General features: G+C 40.7%; 2 protein-coding genes across 4 annotated transcripts in view; one reads left to right on the forward strand and one right to left on the reverse strand.

Annotated features, from left to right (window-relative positions):
- The window catches only part of KCNIP1 (potassium voltage-gated channel interacting protein 1), a 598,834-nt gene that overhangs the window by 9,569 nt on the left and 567,165 nt on the right, over positions 1 to 22,100 (forward strand). The gene's annotated exons all lie outside the window — the stretch shown is intronic.
- Positions 1 to 22,100, reverse strand: part of LCP2 (lymphocyte cytosolic protein 2) — a 39,331-nt gene that overhangs the window by 6,623 nt on the left and 10,608 nt on the right. The window contains exons 4-16 of the mRNA XM_080995577.1: positions 12,785 to 12,850; positions 10,869 to 10,903; positions 9,328 to 9,365; positions 7,306 to 7,498; positions 6,467 to 6,570; positions 5,869 to 5,938; positions 5,142 to 5,216; positions 3,987 to 3,994; positions 3,865 to 3,884; positions 3,663 to 3,758; positions 1,975 to 2,005; positions 1,322 to 1,334; positions 1,045 to 1,167 (exon numbers count right to left, since the gene is read on the reverse strand). Of these exons, the coding sequence (XP_080851703.1) occupies positions 1,045 to 1,167; positions 1,322 to 1,334; positions 1,975 to 2,005; positions 3,663 to 3,758; positions 3,865 to 3,884; positions 3,987 to 3,994; positions 5,142 to 5,216; positions 5,869 to 5,938; positions 6,467 to 6,570; positions 7,306 to 7,498; positions 9,328 to 9,365; positions 10,869 to 10,903; positions 12,785 to 12,850 (872 nt within the window). The remainder of the gene's footprint in view (positions 1 to 1,044; positions 1,168 to 1,321; positions 1,335 to 1,974; positions 2,006 to 3,662; positions 3,759 to 3,864; positions 3,885 to 3,986; positions 3,995 to 5,141; positions 5,217 to 5,868; positions 5,939 to 6,466; positions 6,571 to 7,305; positions 7,499 to 9,327; positions 9,366 to 10,868; positions 10,904 to 12,784; positions 12,851 to 22,100) is intronic.

The following is a 22,100-nucleotide window of genomic DNA, read 5'->3' on the forward strand; positions in this document are numbered from 1 at the left end:
ACACCCCTGACCTCTGTGAATATACAGTGAGAACCACAGCATCCAGGAAGATTTCTGAATTGATGATAAAATCTGCCCATTTTTGTTAAGTTCCATATCCATCCTGGTGTATTACTAACACTGGTAAAACTGCAGATTTGCTGTCAAATTACTTATTTGGTGAAATTTGGTATCACTAACATACACTGAAATGCTAGTAGCTGGTAGCCACTTAAAAATGCCCAAAATTCCTGAGATGACCTTGCTTGGTTCACCCAGTCCTGACGGTGATCAGATTTCACGGTTCTAAGAGAGAAGCTCCCCATGTTCCTTGTTCAATATTTTAGCAGACTGAAGCAGATACTTGTGGTCAATATCGATAGGCGTAACTGCATGCAAGGTATTCAGCATTCAGGGCTTTATAGATCAAAATAAGTTGTTGTTGTTTAGTCATTCAGTCGTGTCCGACTCTTCGTGACCCCATGGACCAGAGCACACCAGGCACTCCTGTCTTCCACTGCCTCCCGCAGTTTGGTCAAACTCATGTTGGTAGGTTCGAGAACACTGTCCAACCATCTCGTCCTCTGTCGTCCCCTTCTCCTACTGCCCTCAATCTTTCCCAGCATCTTTTCCCAGAGTCTTTTCCAGGGAGTCTTCTCTTCTCATGATGTGGCCAAAGTATTGGAGCCTCAGCTTCAGTATCTGTCCTTCCAGTGAGCACTCAGGGCTGATTTCCTTCAGAATGGATAGGTTTGATCTTCTTGCAGTCCATGAGACTCCCAAGAGTCTCCTCCAGCACCATAAGTCAAAAGCATCAATTCTTCGGCGATCAGCCTTCTTTATGCTCCAGCTCTCAAAATAAGTACATGGGAAGAAAAAACCACTAGGAGGCAGACAACTATATATTGTATTAACTGAAATTTCCAAGCAGCTTTTAAAGGCAAACTTATGTAGGCTACTCTTGAAGTATAACAGTGACGGCTGAAACTGATAAATTAAGGATTAGTTTTAAATAATTTTTCTGGAGTACAGTTGCTGAAAGAAAATAATCTTGGCTACCATTACATTTTAGGATTCCACGCATGGAGATGGGTCCAGTAGTATTCCAATGTGGCAATCCTGAAAGCAGTTTGAGTTCCAGTGAAATAAAGTGGAATTTAGTATCACCTTTTTCTTCCTTCAGATTTCCTTAGAAATTTGCCAACTTTTTGGGAAGCCTTTTACTTAGCTCCTTAGTGGTCATCCCTACCTGGAAGAAGGCCTAAGCAAGCTGAACTGCATGTTCAAATAAATATCAACAATAATGATAGTAATAGGAATAATTAAGAAATACATTACATACTGCCATCTTCCATCTGAAAGAAGAAGAAGAAAAGTTAGCATTAGGGTTGTCACTTAATTAAAGATATATTAGCTGATTATCATGGGCTGTATTCAAAGCAGTACTAAGGAGATTGTTCTATCAGTGCAAGCATTCTTCTTGCCTGATGGAAAAATCTTCCCTCTCCTCCCCTTGTGTGCTGTTCTGGGGGTTCTCCTGACCCCCCCAGCAGATGTGGAGAGGGTGGAGGAGAATGAGGGGGAAGTCCTGTTTTGCTAGCGGGAATCATTGTGTTGGCTTCTGCTAGTGCAACAATTTAGTTGAATATGGTCCTAATAAGCATATGTCATATGAACTAAATAGCTTTAAAGGCAAAAAAGCATTATTTCTTCTTTTAGATAATGCACATGTGGCACAGCAGGTATCGTCTTAGAATAGTTATTTTCTCTAGTTTCATTTTCTCTAGCCTTAATTCAGGAAAACAGCTTGTTTTATTAGAACGTATGTGATGTAGTTCTTAAAGTTAGGCAGATGTGAGCCTACTCTGTTCCTGGAGCAGGAAATGTTTTCAGATCAAGTACAGTGAGATTTAAACACTTGGCTCCCCACAAAATAAGATTCAATTGTAGCAAATTAAATATAGTTTCTACACTTTCTCAAAAATGCATACTTACTTCTGTCTTCCTTTCAGCTATCTGATTGTTCCTATAGGAAAAAAAGATAAAAATAATTGTATGTATCATGAGACTAGCTGGTACACTCAATATTTAAGAAAAAACATTGCTTGCAATTTACTGCCTAGTTATTTTGCTAGTCAACCTCCATCAAAGAGGCTAGAATTTAAAATTTTAGTTTCTAGGTGAAAATGTGTTTGTTATAAGCAAGGAACACCCATCTTGGGCACTGAGCATAAAAGAGCCTTGAGGGATCAGAAGTCCCATCTAGGCTATCATCCTGTTCTCACAGTGGCCAGGTGCCTATGGGAAACTTGCAAACAGGACTCAAGTGCAACTCTCCGCTTGTAATTCCAGCAGCTGGTATTCAGAGGCATACTGCCCCCAGCAGTAATAGCTTAAAGGTAAAGGTACCCCTGCCCGTACGGGCCAGTCGTGTCTGACTCTAGGGTTGTGCGCTCATCACACTTAAGAGGCCGGGAGCCAGCGCTGTCCGAAGACACTTCCGGGTCACGTGGCCAGCGTGACGAAGCTGCTCTGGCGAGCCAGCACCAGCGCAGCGCACGGAAACGCCGTTTACCTTCCCACTATAAAGCGGTACCTATTTATCTACTTGCACTTAGGGGTGCTTTCGAACTGCTAGGTGGGCAGGAGCTGGGACCGAAAGACAGGAGCTCACCCCGCCGCGGGGATTCGAACCGCCGACCATGCGATCGGCAAGTCCTAGGCACTGAGGGTTTACCCACAGCGCCACCCGCGTCCCCAATAATAGCTTAGCCCTCCATTAATTTATCTGATCCTTTTAAAGTCATCCAATTTGGTGGCCATCACTGTATCTTGTGGGAGAGAATTCCAGAGTGTAGCTGTGTGCTGAGTGAGGAAGTATCAGCTCTGAATTTTCCAACATTTAGCCTCATTGGATGGCCTTAAATTCTAGTATTACGAGAGAGGGAAAAAAACCCTCTATCCACTTTGTCTGTACCATGTATAATGTACACCTTTATCATGTCTCCTGTTACTTGCCTTCTCCCCCTAAACTGAAAACTCCCACATATTGCAACCTTCTCATTTTAATGCCCATACACTTGGTCTGGAAAGTTCCTTTTGGAGCTCCTCATAATCCCTTTTTATTTTAACCATTCTGATCAATTTGATCAGCTAATCTGACTACCTTACTGCTTACCCTCTAACTCTAAACTACTAATGAACAAGTTAAAAAGCACAGAACCCAATACTGAACATTGGAGGACACCCACTTCCTACATCTTTCCATTAGGAGAACTACCTATTAATTCCTACTCTTTTCTTGTTTCTTAACCAATTCCTGGTCCATAAGAGGGTTGTCATCTTATCCTATATAACACTTTAATCTTGCACATTTTCCTCCAGTTTAACTTTTTAAAAGATGACTCTGCTAAATCATTACTCTTTGCTTGAACATTCAGTTACAAATGTATTTCATTCCAATTACAAAATGAACCCACCCACCTACCACTGCAAAATATGTTATTATATGGCAGAAAAAAGCCTGAGTATTCATCTTCTGACAAGTGGACCAAAGGCATGCTAGATATTAGAGCTATGCAACCAATATATTAGTAGGAAGGTCAGGAAATAACAAATCACTATATTACATATTTTGTATGCTTACACTAAGTTTTTCTTAAAAATTGTAAATGTAGGTTTACTTTATAGGTGGTGGCATCCTTCTAGAGGCAGCATTGTTTCTGTCATAGCTATCAGCTGATGGTACTGGAGGCTTCTGTATCTTTTCTAACTCTTTTCTAAAATAAAAGAGAAAAACAGCAAAGAATAGGGTTGATTACTTTTGGTCTGTCATGCTAAGCAGTTAATTGTGATAATCTGTGTCACAGAAAATAAAATATTTACCTCAGCTGAGGGGTCAAAGGCTATAAGGAAGGAATAAAGGAAGGTCAAATTAAATGAAAGGGTAAAATATATATTTAAAACGGATTAAAATGTAATACAGTAGAAGTGAAGACATTTCTTACCATTTTGCCTGAAAAGATGAAATAAAAAGAAAAAAAAGTTAGTTAAAGTAGCTAGTTGTGATCGGTGACCACTGTCATGATCAAGTTTAATTGTGTGACTTTAGGACTGTCACAATTTGACTCTGAGAGTATGTTTGTTAACCTACCGCATAGAATACAAAAATAGGTGGTATTTTCATAAATCTAAGACATCCTATATGGTATGTGTTCATGTGATTATTTCCTTTTCACAAAGCAAGTTTGTCACTGACAACTGAGTTGTAAATCTCTCTTTAATTTGGCATGTCTGAGGATAGGAATCTATAGTGTGTCGATCCTATCTATTTCCTTTTACCAGCTTTTAAATGTGATAACCTCTAGAGAGGCAATAAGGTAAAACATTTCATACTTGTATTACTGAATCTAAACTGAATTAATTTGGAAGCATGCAACTTACTAAGGAAAGTTTGCAGTATTTGAAATGCTAAAAGACTGTGACTCTTGAGAGCCTGTCTTATTGCTCAAGTATATTCACCACTAGACCTTATTAATAGTTGCTACTTCTGTTACTTTAACTGATATTTTAGATAGCCTTTTCTGATTATCTCTCAGAATCAGGCAGTAATGTATAATGATGAAGTTTAACTTAAAATGCTACTACAGTAAATTAACTTTTCCTTTCTAATCGCCAACAAGCCATATCAAGTTTTTCAGAAGGACATATTGCTAAGTTTTGCCCACAGTAGCCCACAGTTTGACTTTTCAGGTCATAGTTGTAAGTTTTGTAGTAGCTTGCAGCACATATTTGTTCACAGCCTCCCCATTTATGTTACAGCTAGGTAGCCATGTAGGTCTGCTGTAGTCAAAACAAAATAAAAAAATTCCTTCCAGTAGCACCTTAGAGACCAACAAAGTTTGTGATTGGTATGAGCTTTCGTGTGCATGCACACTTCTTCAGATACACTGAAACAGAAGTCACCAGATCCTTATATATATAGTGAGAGGGTGGGGAGGGGTATTACTCAGAAGGGTGGTGGGAACCACACCCATTCGCACCACCCTTCTCTAAGGTGCTACTGGAAGGATTTTTTTTAATTTTGTTTCCCCATTTATGGTCAGCTTATTTTAGTGCTTTGTACAATGTCTGGCAGTTTATAGCTATGAACCAATACCTACCTGATCGTAGGATGTCTCTGTCAAATGGAGGCCCAGATTTTTCCAGTGAGGGCTTTTTGCTTCGATCTATGGGAGCTGGTGACAGTGAGAAACAAAAAATATTTTGTTAAACTTGGTGCTAATACTTTATTTTAGACTTTTAAAACCCCTCTACATTCAGAGAATACTCAAGCAGTTTACAGTTATCTGGTACAAAACATAACACAGATCATAAAATAGTATTAAAAGCTTAAAAAAAGAAGAATTAAGAATGGCAGAAATAAAGTTGACTAATTTGGGACAATTTGGAAAAAAATTAAAGCTTTCAACACTGAAAACATAAGAATGTTGCTGAAGTGAATTCCTGACAGCTGTCTGGATATGAATTTCAGCACAGTATTTCAGTAATTCTTATAATGACCGCTCCCCGCTTAAAACGGGGGGCGCCCTTTGCGTGGACGCGTGCAGCCCCTAGATCTGGAGCGGCTCCAACAGCATAGGCTTGGTTTGCCTTCCCTCAGGTGGGATACCTGGAGGTCTCCGCCTACCTCAGTCAGTTGTCCAATCCCACCTGGGGGAAGCGTTGCCAAGGAGACCAGGCCAGAATTAAAATAAAAAACTTTTCAACAATTAGTTGCAGGTTGTGGGAAAAGCTGGAAGGACAGATGTAAAAATAATGCTTTATGTTTAAAGCAATGTAAATATACTAAATGATGCAGTTTTTAAAAGGTTAAATAAAAGCACTTACGTGTAAAGGGTTTGATGCTTTTTTCTCTGATACTCTCATTATTGCTTGCAGGAGAAAGGAAATGTGGCTGCTAAGGTAATAGATTTAGTAAATACTGTGTCTAGCAGAATGGTAATTACAAACTTGATTTTAATCTATTGAGATTATTTGAAGGTATTTCATAGCTGCCAACCAGTGTTCAAAATAACCAAGTATCACAGATCTGTATCACAGACCTGTTGCTTTCCTGTTTTACTTCCTCCACCCCCCCCCCCCCCGTGTCTGGATCTATTTCCAGTTAAACTAGGGTTGTGAATCTACACAATTTTGAAACATGATGAATTTTTTGTTTTTGTTTTGCTAGTCCAGCGCTGATTGACGTGAGCAGTGTAATCTGGCCATACTAGATAGGTAACTACAACAAAATAATGCAAACAACTGGTGACATTTTCAGAAATAGGGCTGGTGAATTATTCTGCTAAAAGGCTTTTCCAAAGCTGATACACAGTTGTGTAGCAGTTCCTCACCGATTGACTGTGGTTTGCTATGCACTTAATCCCCAGGAAAAAAATTAATACAAAATGAAACAGTACATTCTTTCTGCCCCAGTGGAACCTACCCCAGGGCTTCTGCCTCCACTTGGTGGTACAGGGGAAGATTCAGGCCTTTTTGGTGGAATGGGAGGCTGAGTAGATATTTTAGACCTTTCTGCCGGATGTCGATCTGAAGAAAGGTATAACATTAACAAAATAACAGAATATACGAGGGGGCGGGGATCCTTCTTGCTTGATCTCATTAAAAAGACACATCTTTATATACTTTTGAGATGCCATTTGAGAGAACTAAATTACCGTATTTTTCGCCCTATAGGACGCACTTTTTCCCCTCCAAAAATGAAGGGGAAATGTGTGTGCATCCTATGGGGCGAATGCAGGCTTTCGCTGAAGCCTGGAGAGCAAGAGGGGGCGGTGCGCACCGACCCCTCTCGCTCTCCAGGCTTCGCGCAGCTCTCCGCAAGGTGCGGGAGCCCGGCGCCGGGCTCCCATGGCTTGCGGAGAGTTGCCTGTTCTGGGGGCTGGGGTCGGGGGAAGCTCGGGCTTCCCCCGCCCCAGCCCCGCACCTGGGGGAAAAATAATTTCCCCCCCCCTTTATTTCCCCCCCAAAAAAACTAGGTGCGCCTTATGGGACGGTGCATCCTATAGGGCGAAAAATACGGTAATCCATTCAGGAAATAAAGCACATTTTCAAGCTTGTAGTTGGTTTACCCAGAAGGGGGCACAAAAATGTTATGAAAGCTCAAGTAAAATGAAGTTTTAAAATGAATTATTTTAAAATTGCCAGTAAGAGTTGGTATTTAGAAAACAAAAAATGTTTTCAGTGTCTCTTTCCCAAAACTAGACAATACTCTCTAATGCATTTCATAAATGAAAAGTGTGAAAGAACATTTAACATGGTTACCTATGTATTCTGAGGCAGCTGGTATTAAAGTGGGAGGAAATAAGGTGTTTCGGTGTGTGTCATCATCATTTGATGGAGGAGGTTCATAATCTGCTTCATCTTCAGCACCATCTTGATCATTGGGTGTTTCATAGTCCACACCATCTTCATTCTCCGGGTCATCTGGGCTTTCATAATCATCATCACTTTCATCCTGTCAAAACAGAAGTATCAGACTGTCAAAAATATCTTATTGTAGCAAGGTTGTATTGTTACATCCCTGTGCTTTCCATTGCTGAATGAAAGTGAATTCTAGAGTTCATGAGAAATTGTAACAAAGCCTTATTCATTTAAATTGGGGAAGAATGATGCATAAAAAACTCACAGGTTTGAATAAATGGGAATTGTTTACAAGTGATTGTGTTATGATGATGCTACAGCAGAGAAGACTAGTGTCTTCTTGGAGACATCCTACTTTTGTGTACAGCAGGGATAGCCAACCTAGGGCCCTTCAGATTGGACTACAACTCCCATCATCCTTGATCACCGGCCACACTGGCTGGGGCTGATGGGAATTTCACTCCAAAACATCTAATGTAATGTATAACATTACATTAGAACAGTGTTAGTGTTGCGGAGGAAGGAAAAATACATTTTGTTCAATTTAGTATACTAGCAATCTACTGAATCAAGAAATGTGATACATTGCCTATGAGGCTGACAAGAAGGCTTAAGCTGGAGGGTAGGCACATCACTTGGATACACAGCAGACAGGCTAAAGGCCAGCTGTTTGTGCAGAAGGAAAACCTAATCACTTCCATCAGCAACAATACTGCAGGACTGTAGCTATCTGGGAGCTTTATATACCAGCCACCAGCAGACTGTTTATTGGGTACCACTTTAGCCTGTATATTAGAAGAAGTTTGAGCTGTAGTACAAGTGTCTGCAGAGAGCTAGGGAATGGGTCTCAACCCAGAGCTCCCAGCAGCCACACTGATGCTCTTGTTCCTATGTGAATCTGGTATACTCAGCTTGGGGATTTATAGTGCTATTTAGGATACAATGCTAGCCTGCCTGAGCTTCCAGTCAGCCTGCACATCCAGTCAGTCTGGGTATCCAATCTCAGAAGACCAGGCTGTATAAAGTTAAGGCCCAAAAGTTTGATCAACCTGAGCAACTTGTTTTTTCTGGTATGATAACTTTGGGCTTTATTCAACTACGTCTTACTGTGAAGAGACCTATTATAATTAATATATTATGTTCATTAATCTCAATGGGTCTACTCTGTGCAACACTTTGTTGAATAATACCCTTTGCCTAGCTCCTACTTTTTTAATGGATGCTGCCTTGAAACACGAACTCTTCTTGACTTTGACCCCTCTGATTACATTTTTAGACACTCCATTCACATTCAAGGAAATATGAGTAAATGCCCCTGCAGACCTTCCCTGTCATGGACTGAGCACACAGAGCAATCACAGAGCAATATACACAGGGACACTCGGGTAGTGGGTGGGGCTTGTGTATGAACACAGAGTGTTCACATGAACATGCCCTCTTGTGCCTTCATATACTCAGATGCAACATCAGGGTATCAGAGAAGAAGAGAAGAGAACAAAACCCTCATAGGTAAACTCCTATGGCACTTGTCTTTTGAACTCTAGGATTCAGTTATATCTGCCTCAAGCATTTAATTGTGCCAATCGAATAAGATTTCTCAGACTGGCCCTCCAGTGAAACACTGGCAACCAGTCAATTGGAAATATATCCAAACATGCCTCTATTTCCTTGAACCTGTAGAATAAGCAAGCAGCTGGCCTTTCTGAACAGTCCCAGAGAATGAGATAATCAAGGATGTTTACTCCATCTATCTTAAAAAGTTGAAGAAATCTTATTTTTTATTTTGTCAAGTTTCAATAGCAGCTTCAGCCCCCAAACAACCTACACTGGATGCCTCTAAAGAGGAACATATGAGTGCAGTGATATTTGCCATGTCATTCTTTTAAGCTGAATACATTTGTAGTGTTGATAAAAAATACTTACAAAGGAAGACCAACCATCACCTTCATCCTGTCTATATTCTATGGAAAGGCAACAAAAATCACACAGCAGCTATAAATCTCCAAGTTCATGATGGTTTCACAATTAACAATTAAATAACTACAAGAATAGTTGTGGCAGACATTAATGAAACAGCCAAGGCTGATTCACACATGCATACATATTACCTGGTCAGTCCCAGTCAATAGGTACCTGATGTATGGCCTCAATTGAGAAACATTGTATAAAGTGATATAAAAGCTCTCTGGGTATTGTTTGATGATGTTCATTTCACGCATATTGCCATATGAATAGGAAAATAAGGACAGTTCCAGATGCACAACTCAGCAAATTTTAGATAACCAACACATGTGTGATTAATATATAATGATCTCTATCAAATAAAACATGATTTATTAGGTCAAGAATTACTTTTGTGTGCACATGATCCAATTTACACTAGGGAATTTAATAAAGTATTCAATTCTGCAGCTCTGACACCAATCATCAATTGGCATATATGTTAAGATAAAACCTTAACAGTAAATTCTAGTGTCATAAAAATCACATTAAAATCTGACCATATGCGCTGTAAAAGGATTGTTTTGGCTATATGAAATTTCAAAAGAAGCACTTTCACTGTATGGCCGAGGCCCAGATCTGAGATACATACCTTGGCTTAATAAGCTGTGGTATGCATGATCCTTGTTCCTTTGTGCTCTATCCTCATGCTGCCCTTTCCTTTCTCTATAGTCACCAGGATAAAGACAAGTTAGGACCTTAAACCAGTGTCAAGTTTCTGGCTTCTTGGTCCATACCACATAACAGGAAACAACAGAAGACTTCCTCTTTTGAGAGAAGAGGGAAAAGCCAGCATGAGGAGGGAGTACAGAGGCAAAAGGGGCTCTTACAGATATTGCCTTATTAAGTGAAAAATGTAATTCCAAACTAGGCTTCCTGAGCAGCTTTACAACTGCATGAGTGTACAATTGCTTCTTTGAAAATATATCAGAATTAGCATAAGGAGAATTAGAAATTCTGTGAAGCTACATTACTATGGATCGGTTTTTCTTGTGCTACATTTTGTTTATAAACACTGCCATGTTATATATTTCCCCACTTTAGCTTCCACTGTTTAAAAAGTCACTGAATAAGAAAAGGTTTGATCCAGTTAAAACTTGCATTTAGGCTCCACTGAAATAAATGTGAAAAGTTAGACATAACTTAAGTGCCATTGATTTTAATAGGAACTAAATGCGATCATGGGTCATGTAACCTAGCAACCCAGTGGAAATTAAGTGGCAAAAAGGGTGGTGCAAGTCAAACTCAATTTTTAAGATTTAGTTTCTCCTCCGCTAGTCTTGGACTGCTCCTTAAAAAAGTCTGCACCAGCACAGTCTACCATGGTGTAAATTACAATGTCTTCCTATAGTTTGGATTGCTCTGTTAGTCTGGATCAAATCCATAGACAGAGAACACTACAGAGCAAAACTGAATTTGAAGAGGGTGGTTTCTGAATATCTGGAAAGTGGCAATGTATTTACCTTGATTTTCAGGTACCTTCTGTGTTTGTGACCTGCAGCAATTTTGTGAGGAAAATTAGAAAGTTAATATTTCATATTTCAATTATAAATTGAATATATTTGAGGTGAGCATTATAATACCTAGCCATCATGTATCCAAATAAATGTACATTTTAACCAACATCATTTAGGCAAAATGTGCCAAAATACAGTGCCTAAAATGATAAAATGTAAAATCCTGGCAAAGTGCAAAATATCCATAGCATAACACCTGGAAGAATAAGGTTGTGTGGTTAAACAGATGCCATTTTGCCACTGTCCTGTGAGATTCCCCAACTCTGCCCCTCTTTGCTGCCTGTAGTTTTCTGAAGAAGAAGAAGAGGAGTTTGGATTTGATATCCCGCCTTTCAGGAGTCTCAAAGCGGCTAACATTCTCCTATCCCTTCCTCCCCCACAACAAACACTCTGTGAGGTGAGTGGGGCTGAGAGACTTCAAAGAAGTGTGACTGGCCCAAGGTCACCCAGCAGCTGCATGTGGAGGAGCAGAGACGCGAACCCGGTTCCCCAGATTACGAGACTACCGCTCTTAACCACTACACCACACTGGCTCACACTGAGGCAAAAAACTTTGCAGCACACTAACATGATGTGTTTGGTATTACTTTGTTGCCAGGGAGGAAAGCAAGGAATAAATAGAGGACTGATGTTTTTAGCAACAATCAGAGGTATCCTACAGCTTCTTGTTGCTGCCTCAGATACTTCCTTTGAGCAAATTCACAAATGTGTATCTTGTTTTGCAGTTTTGAACAACAAGCTGGTTGAGGCCAGTGCTCCTCCCATGAACATTGAGGGGGAAATAAGTTTATCTTTTTAAAAAGCTAAAACTTCAGAAGTAGCATTTTAAAGCAGGAGCAACTGACTGCCCCAGCAAACCGTTCTCAGTTTAAGTAGCCCAATGTGCTCTTCTGGGATATATAAAAACCACAATAACCTCTGAAGTGGTTTGCAAGGATACAATACAGAATATATATATATATACCGTATTTAAAACAACAAAATCAGTAAAAAAGCCTGCTTCAGTTTAAAAGCCTGCAAGAGGAGGAGGAGGAAGAAGAAGAAGTAGTCTTCCATAGACAATGGAAGTTCAGTACGAAGGGTCTGACCTTAACTAGAAGGAAGTTCCAGAAAATTCAGTCTACAATTCTAAACACACAGCTCCTAGTGCGTAAGAACAGTGACTCCCCTAAAGTTGTCAGTGATCAAGCAGGGATATAAAGGATTAGGCAGTTTTCTACCCAAATTGTTAAGGCCCTTGTAATTTAATACAAGGACCTTCAACCTGGCTTGGTGGTGTATGGGCAGCTAATGCAAATTTCTGAGCATCTGATTTGTGTGCTGGCAACAGTCTGGCAGCAGTCTAGATGCAGCTTTTTGCATCAGCTGGAGCCTCTGGATCAGGCCCAAGGGTAGCCCCATGTAGAGTTCATTCCAATAATCAAGTCCTGCGGTTTCCGGTGCATGGCCCATCACGGCCAGACTATCCCTGCCCAAGAATGGCAGGTGATGTACCAGCCACAGCAGGTAAAAGGCATTCCATGCACTAATGATTTACAAACCATTTAAACAGAAAGCATCTCAATCACACTCATTTGGGATTCTAGAATAAATATCTGGGTTCATGTTCAGGTTAGATTCGGTCTTCTGAAATTTTGGACTTGTTTTTTCTATTCATTCACGGAGTATGGAAACCATATTTAATGTATTCAAATTAAGTTATACAATTAGTTTTCAAAGGTGTACATGGTCACCTGTTTGCTCCTCCTCCACATCTCATTTAAATACAGTGGCCTTTTTTCCTCTACCCCACAGTTAAATTTGATTATGTTCTCATTCATTTACTGTTGTAACAAGAAAAAAATACTGAACAATTTCCCTACCTTTTTGGAAAAAAACTTTTTCTTTCTTCATGTCGGTTTATTTCCTGACTTAACTTGCTTAGAATTCTAAGGTAAAAAAAGTGTTATTAGAGCAAGACAATATGTTGGAAGGAGAATATCAGTTGTATTGTACAATTCAGCCAAAGTTAAGCATTTTTATTAATGTTAATGGGAAAAAGTTAAGCACATGCTCAGGTCTATGGTTAAAAATAATGAGAATAAAAGGTGCATTTTGTCCTAGTTTTTCTTATTTGTTTTAATGTGGTAAATTCAAACTGTTGAATATAAGAATGATGTCTCTGTCTTTCATCCTCTGCTACGAAAGAAAACAAAATATATGTTTTTCTCAACTTCATGCAAACAGATAAACCTGCTGTTAAGTGGAGCTATGACATAAGATTAGAATAATTTTAACACCGAAACAAAGCAATTAGTAAACTCAGTGCAGAGCATGGCATCTTTGACACATTGCTACTAAAAGAGGAAAGAAAACAAATAATAAGGTAGAAACCCCATGCATTAAATACATGCTGTTTTCATAGACCAGGCATGTCCAAACTTGGCCCTCCAGCTATTTTAGGACTACAATTCCTATCATCCCTGATCACTGGTCCTGTTACCTAGGGACAATGGGAGTTGTAGTCCCAAAACAGCTGGCGGGCCAAGTTTGGCCATGCCTGTCATAGACGAGCAACACATTGTCTTCTTTCTCAAGTTATGCTAAACCATGGATTGGTGTAACATGCATGAGCAGGAATGAGCCACAGAGAGTCTCAGTCATTCTTTCCTCTTGCACAGCTGGGATCATTTGCTTTCCTTTAATCATGGTTTGTTGTATAATTTGGCATAAAAAACTAAGGTTAGATCTCTAGCTTATTTCAAACACCCAGCTTCAAACTGGTTTCTTAAGGTATTAAGAAGCTAGGTATTAACCACAATTGTGTATAAGGGTGAAACTGTGGTTAACTAAATGTAGAAGTTTCTGAAGTTTTCTCTTCAGCCATGTGGAAGGAGAGGGGAGGGTGTAATGTGCAAGTTGCAGGCTTGTTGCAGATCATTCCTGCCTTTGCAAAACACACTAAACCATGGTTTTGTGTGATGTGCAAATGGGATGCAGGTGGTGCTGTGGTCTAAACCACTGAGCCTCTTGGGATTGCTGATCATAAGGTTGGCAGTTCGAATCCATGTGACAGGGTGAGCTGCCGTTGCTTTGTCCCAGCTCCTGCCAACCTAGCAGTTCAAAAGCATACGACTTCCGGGGGAGGTGCCTCCAGCAATGGCAGAATTCCTCTGACCGGGAGGAATCTGCTCCGTGGAAATCTGGGTCTGGCCGCCACGGCGAAGGCGGAGACCCATTAAAATCACAGGCGGGAGAAGCCTGTGAATGTGGGATTCGGCGGGCACCTTTTGCGCCTCCCCCACTCGCGGGGAACCCCGGTTTTTGGGGCTCCGGAGCGACGTGGGGTGAGCGGCGCGGTGCATCGAATCGTCTGCTTCTTCCACGGAGCGAAGCCGCATAGCTGTTGCCGGAGAGCGCTGACCTTTTCCTGTGGACAATTTGACTTTAAAGTAATTATCCGTGAGTAGAGCTGAAACGGAAGAATTGGATCTCTAAATGTTTAATTTGGTATCGTAACGGGGAGGTTCAAAACAGGAAGTCCGCCTTCCCTTTTTGTAAATAGACTGAGGCAATGAAGTTGCAAGCTGAAGTCCTGGAAGGTCTTTTGTAAAAGATCAAATTTCCAACGGTAAAGAACATTAAACCCCCTCTTGGAGGCAGGAGAAGAGAGGGGGAAGTTGTGGATTGAGTATGCCTGCGGGAGAGAGCGAAGAGGCTTAAAACACCGCCGCTCTGACCCTGGAAACGGGCTGCTAGTAAGACAGATTTTTTTTTTTGGAATGTTCATTGACAGCGCTTAGGATGTTCATTGACAGCTAGCTAAATTAGAGAAATACATTGTTTCTACTGTTTCCGGTTGTTTTTAAAAAAGGAGGAAAGTAACTGAAAATTGAAACTAACTTTGGATTATTGAAACTGTGTTTAAAAGAGGACATATTGACCGATACAAATACAACCTGTTTTCCCCTAGTGGAAGCTTTTGAAATTGGTTACTTTATAGGAGATGGGCTAGGGGAATTTCCAGCTGCAAGATAAGAAAAGTGTGAGACTTTGGAATTGACCTTGAATCTCTTAAGTGTTATGGCAAACGGAAAGGAAAAAACAGACGGGATGTCGACAGAGGAGGCCTTAGTGGCTGCATTATTGAAAATAAACGATTCGCTGGAACAACTACATAAGAAAACAGATGCGATAAATGTGAAATTGGATGTTGCAAATATTGAAACTGATTTAATTGTAGAAAGTTTAAATAATTTGGGACAAAAGGTGAATACCAATTCAGAAACCACCCAGAAACTGATACAGGAATCTACTCTGATATGGCAAACTGCAGATGAAGTCAGGGAAAAAACCCTTGCTGCTGAATTTAAAGTAATACAACTGGAGAGGAGAGTCCCATCCATACAAAGACAACTTGATGAACATAAGCTGACATTCGTTATGATTGAACTTAAAGAAGAACAGATGAATTTGAGGACCAGAGCCCTATCTGAATTGGAAAAGGAAAGCCTGACAGAGTTTCAGGAGGTGACAGGACTAACATTGGCTGAGAAAGAGAGGTATTTGGGGGTTAGTATGACCGCCAAAAATGTGAATCTGCTTAAGGACAACTGTGAAGGATGTTGGATTGAAGAGAAGGGGATTTGGAAATATGGACAAATCAGAAGTTGTTACTGTTGGGCCGAGTCATTGTGGTGGGGATGAGGGCTGCTGTGTTGCTGGGGATGTTGCTTTTGTTTCAAACATTGCAAGCTCTGGATGGGATGGAGGGTCTCAGGAGGTGGCAGAGGGATGCTCCTAGAGTTGTTTGGCAGGGCAGGAAGCCTCGAGTTAAGCTTAAGATATTGATGGATGCTAAAGAAGGAGGTGGACCTGCCCTGCCAGACCTTTAAACTTTGTTGTGAACCATCTGCCTTTTGCTGGTTGAGACAATGGTTGCTTCTTGAAAACACTGAAGTGTTGGACAATGGCAGACGAAGTTGATGGACTATAGGGAATTGGCGGAAATGACTGGCAAGATCCGAGACCAGGGTGAAGAGTCGGTGGAAGAAGATTGGAAAAAGTTTAAAGACTATTTATAGAAATATTGTAAAATTAAGGAATGTTAGAAAAATGTTGGAATGAAATTACATGGCTTTAGTAGAAATGTCATAAGGAATTAAGTATAAATAGATTAATAGAAAATTAAAGGAAAAGTATGGCAAGAATGTGTTAAGATAATTATAAAACAGAAAACAGAGTAAGATGGAAAGGAATTGCTGAAACAAATACAGTGGTGCCTCGCAAGACGAAATTAATCCGTTCCACGAGTCTCTTCGTTTTGCGGTTTTTTCGTCTAGCGAAGCACGGCTATTAGCGGCTTAGCGGCTATTAACGGCTTAGTGGCTTGGCGGCTATTAACGGCTTAGCGGCTTTAAGAAAAAGGAAACAAACTCGCAAGAACTCGCAAGACGTTTCGTCTTGCGAAGCAATCCCATAGGGAAATTCGTCTTGCGGAACGACTCAAAAAACGGAAAACTCTTTCGTCTTGCGCGTTTTTCGTCTTGCGAGGCACCACTGTAATAGAAGTGGAATACCAAAAGGGAGGCGTTAGGAAGTCGTTGGAAATAAGTGAATGAAATATAAGATATTGAAAATGTTTGAGGTGTTTTTAAATTGTTTTTGTTTGTTTTTGCTTGATTTGTTAGTCCATGTAGCGTTTTTGTATTGTATTCGTATTGTTTTTTCTTTTTTTTTTCTTTTTCTCTTTGTTTGTAGTGCTGTGTTGGAAATTTTGAAAAAGTAATTGTCAGGGGTTCAGGAGCAGAGGCACAGGAAAGGGAGGAAATAGAGAGCGAGGGGGAGGAGTCCGAAGGTAATGTTAGCGATGACAGCGGTCCGAGGTCTCTGAGTCTTTCCAGCGAATTGGAAGATTCACAGAAAGGGGCTCCCATGGTCAGAGCAAGGGGGGTGCCGAGGGGGACACCCCAGGAAGAAGGGGCCAGAGGGGACTCAGAGAGAAGCAGTTGGAAATCAGGACCAGCGTCCACACCAGAGTGCAGTAGGGGGGAGGAGTCCCAGGCATCGGGATCAGGCGGCGCACTGCCAGTGGGAGGACATGAGTCAGGATTGGCCACGCCTCCATCGGGGAGCGAGGAAACGGTCGAGAGGAAGGTTGAAGGCTGGGCGCGCGCGCCAAGTTCAAATGTACAGGAGGGCGGTGCAGTTGGCAGCCCGGATAGGGAGCCAGGTCCCAAAGCCCGCCGAAAAGACGGGGAGGAGTCAGGGGGGTCAACGTCAGCGTCAGAAGAATCCAGGAAGGAAGGGACCCCGGGGGGTAGCAGGACCCAGAGGAGAAAGGAGAGACGGAAGAGGTGGAGTAAGGCTAGAATCTTAAACTGGTGTACAGGGGGCGGAGACTCAGATGGAGCTTCGCCGATCTAACCATGAGACGTAGAGTTGCACGCAGCAGCTTGAGAATGGAAACTGTAACTCAATAAAGACTTTTGTTTAATGATCGCTGGCTAGCGTGATCCTCTGTGAGCTAGGATCTGGAAGCAGCTCTGACAGTAATAAATATCATTTTAAAAAAAACCACAAAAGCATACAAGCACGAGTAGATAAACAGGTACTGCTGTGGCAGGAAGGTAAATGGTGTTTCCATGCACTCTGGCACTCGTCACAGTATTCCATTCACCACAAGTGGGTTTAGTCATGCTGGACAAACACACACACAGTTGTACTCAGTACTGTGCGAGGGGTTTTTCACATCCTTCCTCCCCACTGCAGATCCCTGTGGCTTCCCTCAAAGTCTCCTGTGAGGGTTTGAGGACCCCTATAAAGGCCTGGAGTGTGGGATCTGCAGTGGGAATTGCCAGTAACCATGTGCAGGCAGCTTATGCAATGGAAAGTTGTTGCCTTCACTTAATATTTGGTTATTTCTCCCCCCACCCCGTTAATTCCTCATCATAGGTAACCACCTGTAAGCCCTGCTATGCGGTCCACAGTTTATCCTGCACTTTCCCCCCATCTTAGAATTAAGTATCTCATACATCAGATGCTACTAGCCTTATAGTGATGTCCCTCATGTTCTCTTGTAGGAACATTTCATAGCATTCCTCATCCTAACCATTTTAATTTGCCTCCTTGTCCTGTCAACCCCCACAGTAGGATTTGTGCACATGTTCTCATTCACCAATTCCTACTCCAAGAAACAGCTAGAAATCATAGAAAGCTGCTTGCGTAAAACCCCATTAATTCCTGATCTTTGTGTTCCTTCATAACTGGGAATGAAAGCTTTTAACATGATTTCTATGAAGTGAGTCATGAGAAGTGATGTAGACATACACTTGCTGCTGTAAACAGCCAGTCTGAGGAAAATCCCTTGAATGCTTGAAGCGTTTAATGGTGCTGATATTGAAGTAGTGTCAAAACATGCTACCTCCTTTTACTGAAATCGTTGATGGCTTTGTTTCCATGTTAGAATAACTTCTGCAAGCTCATGAATGCAATAACATCATTTTAATAGTGTTGTGCAATTATGATACTACCTGAAACCCAACATAAAATCTTTTAATTTATTTAATTACATTTACCCTTCTATGAATATTATCATTCATGCAAGGAATGCACACCAGCTAAAATATTTTTTGGGATGAGACTAGACAAGTGAAGAATTAGTAAGTTATAGAAATACAAGGTTTAATTCATGTTGGAAGCCTCAAATTTATCTTCATTAAAAGAGTGGCTGGACAAAATGTGGGTGTTGACCTATATGGCTATTAACTCATTGCATAAGAAGCAAGGAGAAAAGACAGGATGAAGTAGTTTTGAAGTGAACTAGAATATTTTTACTGATTACTATCAAATCTTTTTACTGATTATTACAGAAACAAGTAATTAAAATATTAAATGTTATTTTAATTGTTTTGAACTTGCAATTACATCAGTATATATATAAACATTGTTATAAACATCAGAATTTGAAAACATGTTTTTTGTTTTGTTATTTAAGTACTAGAATTATGAAAAATAAAGATCATGTTATAGTAACAATAATAAAACATAAGAAGAGCCTGACTACTTCATAACACCAAAGGCCTATCTAGTCTAGCATCCTGTTTCTCGCAATGGGCACCTGAATGTGCATATGAGGCCAATAAGTAGAGATGATGTACTATTGACTCTCTTTCTTCTGTACTCCAGCAACTGGTATTTAGAGACTTACTGTCTCTGATACTACAGGTAAAATAAAGCCATTGTGATTAGAAGATGCTAATAACCTTATTGTCATTAATTTGTCTGTTCCCCTTTTAAAACCTTCTAAGTTGGTGTTGGTCACTACATCTTGTGGAAGCAAATTCCTTTGTTTATTGTGCTGCGTGCAGCAAATCTTCCTTTTTTATGTATCTGTCACCCTGTTGTTGTTGAGTCGTTTAGTTGTGTCCGACTCTTCGTGACCCCACGGACCAGAGCACGCCAGGCACTCCTGTCTTCCACTGCCTCCCGCAGTTTGGTCAGAATCTGCCACCCTAACCTACCTGAAATTGATCAAGGAACAAAAGTTAACCTATCTCAGATTGGTTTACACTCCCATTGAAGACTCAGATGTACAGTTGGGTGTTCTCTTGGATTAATCCTTGATCCTAGACATCAATATCTCAGTGGCAACCAAAAATACCTTTGGTACCTGGGTCTGGTATGCCAGTGATGTTTGTTCTTAGAGATGTCAAATCTAGCCATGGTAACACCTTGTTCAGATTACTGTAACATGTTTTCTGTGGACTTGCATTTGAAGAGTATTTGTAAACTTCAGCTGATTCATAATACTGTAACCAGACAGTTACAGCAAATATGTTAACATATATTATAGCAAATATGTTAACACTGTTAAAAACACATTCAACAGATACCGGTTCACATTTGGGCACAATCTGAATGTGATTATTATTGATATGTAGAATAATAGATTGTAGAGTTGGAAAGAATTCTGAGGGTCATCTAGTCCAACCCCCTGCAATGCAGGAATCTCAACTAAAGCATCTATGAAAGATGGCCATCTAACCTCTGCTTAAAAACCTCCAAGGGAGAATCACCACCTTCTGAGGAAGTCCATTCCACTGCTGGACGCTTTTGCTGATGTTTAGTTGTAATCTCCTTTCTTATAACTATACTCCTACACTCCAGAGCTGGAGAAAACAAGACTGGTCCATCTTCCATGTAACAGCCCTTTAGATATTTGAAGATATCTATCATATCACCTCTCTATCTCCTCTTATCCAGGCAAAATGTACCCAACTCCCTCAACCATTCATCATAAGGCTTGGTTTCCAGACGCTTGATCATCTTGGTCGCCCTCCTCTACAAGATTATCATGGGGGACTATGTCAAAAGCCTTACTGAAATCAAGATACACTATGTCCACAGCATTCCCCTGATCTACCAAGCTTGTAACTATCAGAAAAAGAAATGAGATTTGTCTGGCATGATTTGTTTTTGAGAAACCCATGCTGGGTCTTAGTAAACACAGCATCCTTTTCTAGTTGCTCATAGACCAACTGTTTAATTATCTGTTGGAGGACCTTTCCTGGTATTGTCATCAAGCTGACAAGTCAGTAATTACCTAGGTCTTCTTCCCTCTCCCCCCCCCCTTTGAAGATGAAGACAACATTTTCCCGCCTCAAGTCTGCAGGGACCCCACCTGTTCTCTAAGAATTCTCAAAGATAAGAGGCTCTGAGACTACATCTGCAAGCTCCTTTAGTACCCTTGGGTGCAGCTTATCAGGCCTTGCAGATTTGAATTCATTTGAAGCAGCCAGGTGTTCCCTTAACACCTCTTTTCCTATTTCGGACTATAGCTCCCTCCTTAGGTCATTTATTCTGTTATCACCAGGATGCGCACCAGAAAGTGAAGCCCACCAAAGATTGATATTGGAATCTGCGCCTTTAGCTTGTGCATTAATAATCTAGAATTAGAGGTGAGCAGTAATGTAGCTGAGTTTGCTGATACCAAATTGTTCAAAGTAGTTAAAACACAACCAGATTGTTAGGAGCTCCAAGCTGGGCAAATGTGCAATAAAATGGCAAAAACAATTCAATGTAAGCTAAAGAGGCACTTTTTTTTACAGAGTGCATAGGTAAACTATGGAATTTGCTCCCACAAGATCTAGTAGCCACCAACTTGGATGGCTTTAAAAGAGGATTAAAATAATAATAATAATAATAATAATAATAATAATAATAATAATTTATTATTTGTACCCTGTCCATCTGGCTGGGTTTCTCCAGCCACTCTGGGCGGCTGCCAACAAAGATTAAAAATACACTAAAATGTCACACATTAAAAACTTCCCTGAATGGCTACTAATCATGATATATTTGTTCTACTTCCAGTATTACCAGCTGCTGGGAATCACAAGTGGAGAGAGCATTATTGTGCTTGGGTCCTGTTTGTGGGTGTCCCACAAGGCACCTGGTTGGCCACTACGAAAACAGGTTGCTGGAACAGATGGCCCTTGTGCCTGATCCAGCAGGACCCTTCTTATGTTATTAAAATAATACTTTTAACCATCTGTAGCCTGTACTACAGATAGCTTCTATTTATCGTTATTTTTCACAGCTGAACAAAAGTTGTTTCTGAATGAAATTTTAACATAGGCAGCTGCCTTCTACAGAGTCTGTCTAGCTCAATATTGTCTACAATATACAATGTGCCTGGTTACATAGCTCTGGGTTTTCAGACAGCACCCCCACTCAGTTCTATCTGGAGAGGCCTGTTACTGGAACCAGGGCCTTTTGCATGCAAAGAACATGTCCTTGCTACATGTAAAGGGCTGCTGTGAACACACCACACACCAAGCTTTTACAGGTCCTGTGTTGAATTTTGTCCCTCTGCCCATTCCTCCCCTATCCCTAAACATCTGGTAATGCTGCAGCAATTATTTGATCAAAGCTACATGTGCACAATCTATCCAATGTGCATCTGTAGCTCAAAGTAAAGAGTTTTAATGCATTCTTTTATGAAATGTTACAAGGAATGGCAGTGCCTCTGCATCATTGCTTTCTTGACTATTTCAAGCACGAGGCCTGTGAATCTACAGCTAAGGAAGGAAGTATAAAAACCACACTGCTTAGTTATAAGGGAGTGGGGGTTGCATTTGATTAAGGATAAGAGCAGGCAGCAGACTTGCAGAAAATATTACTCATACTCCTGTCTCT

The sequence above is a fragment of the Podarcis pityusensis genome, assembly GCF_964106645.2.
Source record: "Podarcis pityusensis genome assembly, chromosome: 2".
Taxonomy (NCBI): domain Eukaryota; kingdom Metazoa; phylum Chordata; class Lepidosauria; order Squamata; family Lacertidae; genus Podarcis; species Podarcis pityusensis.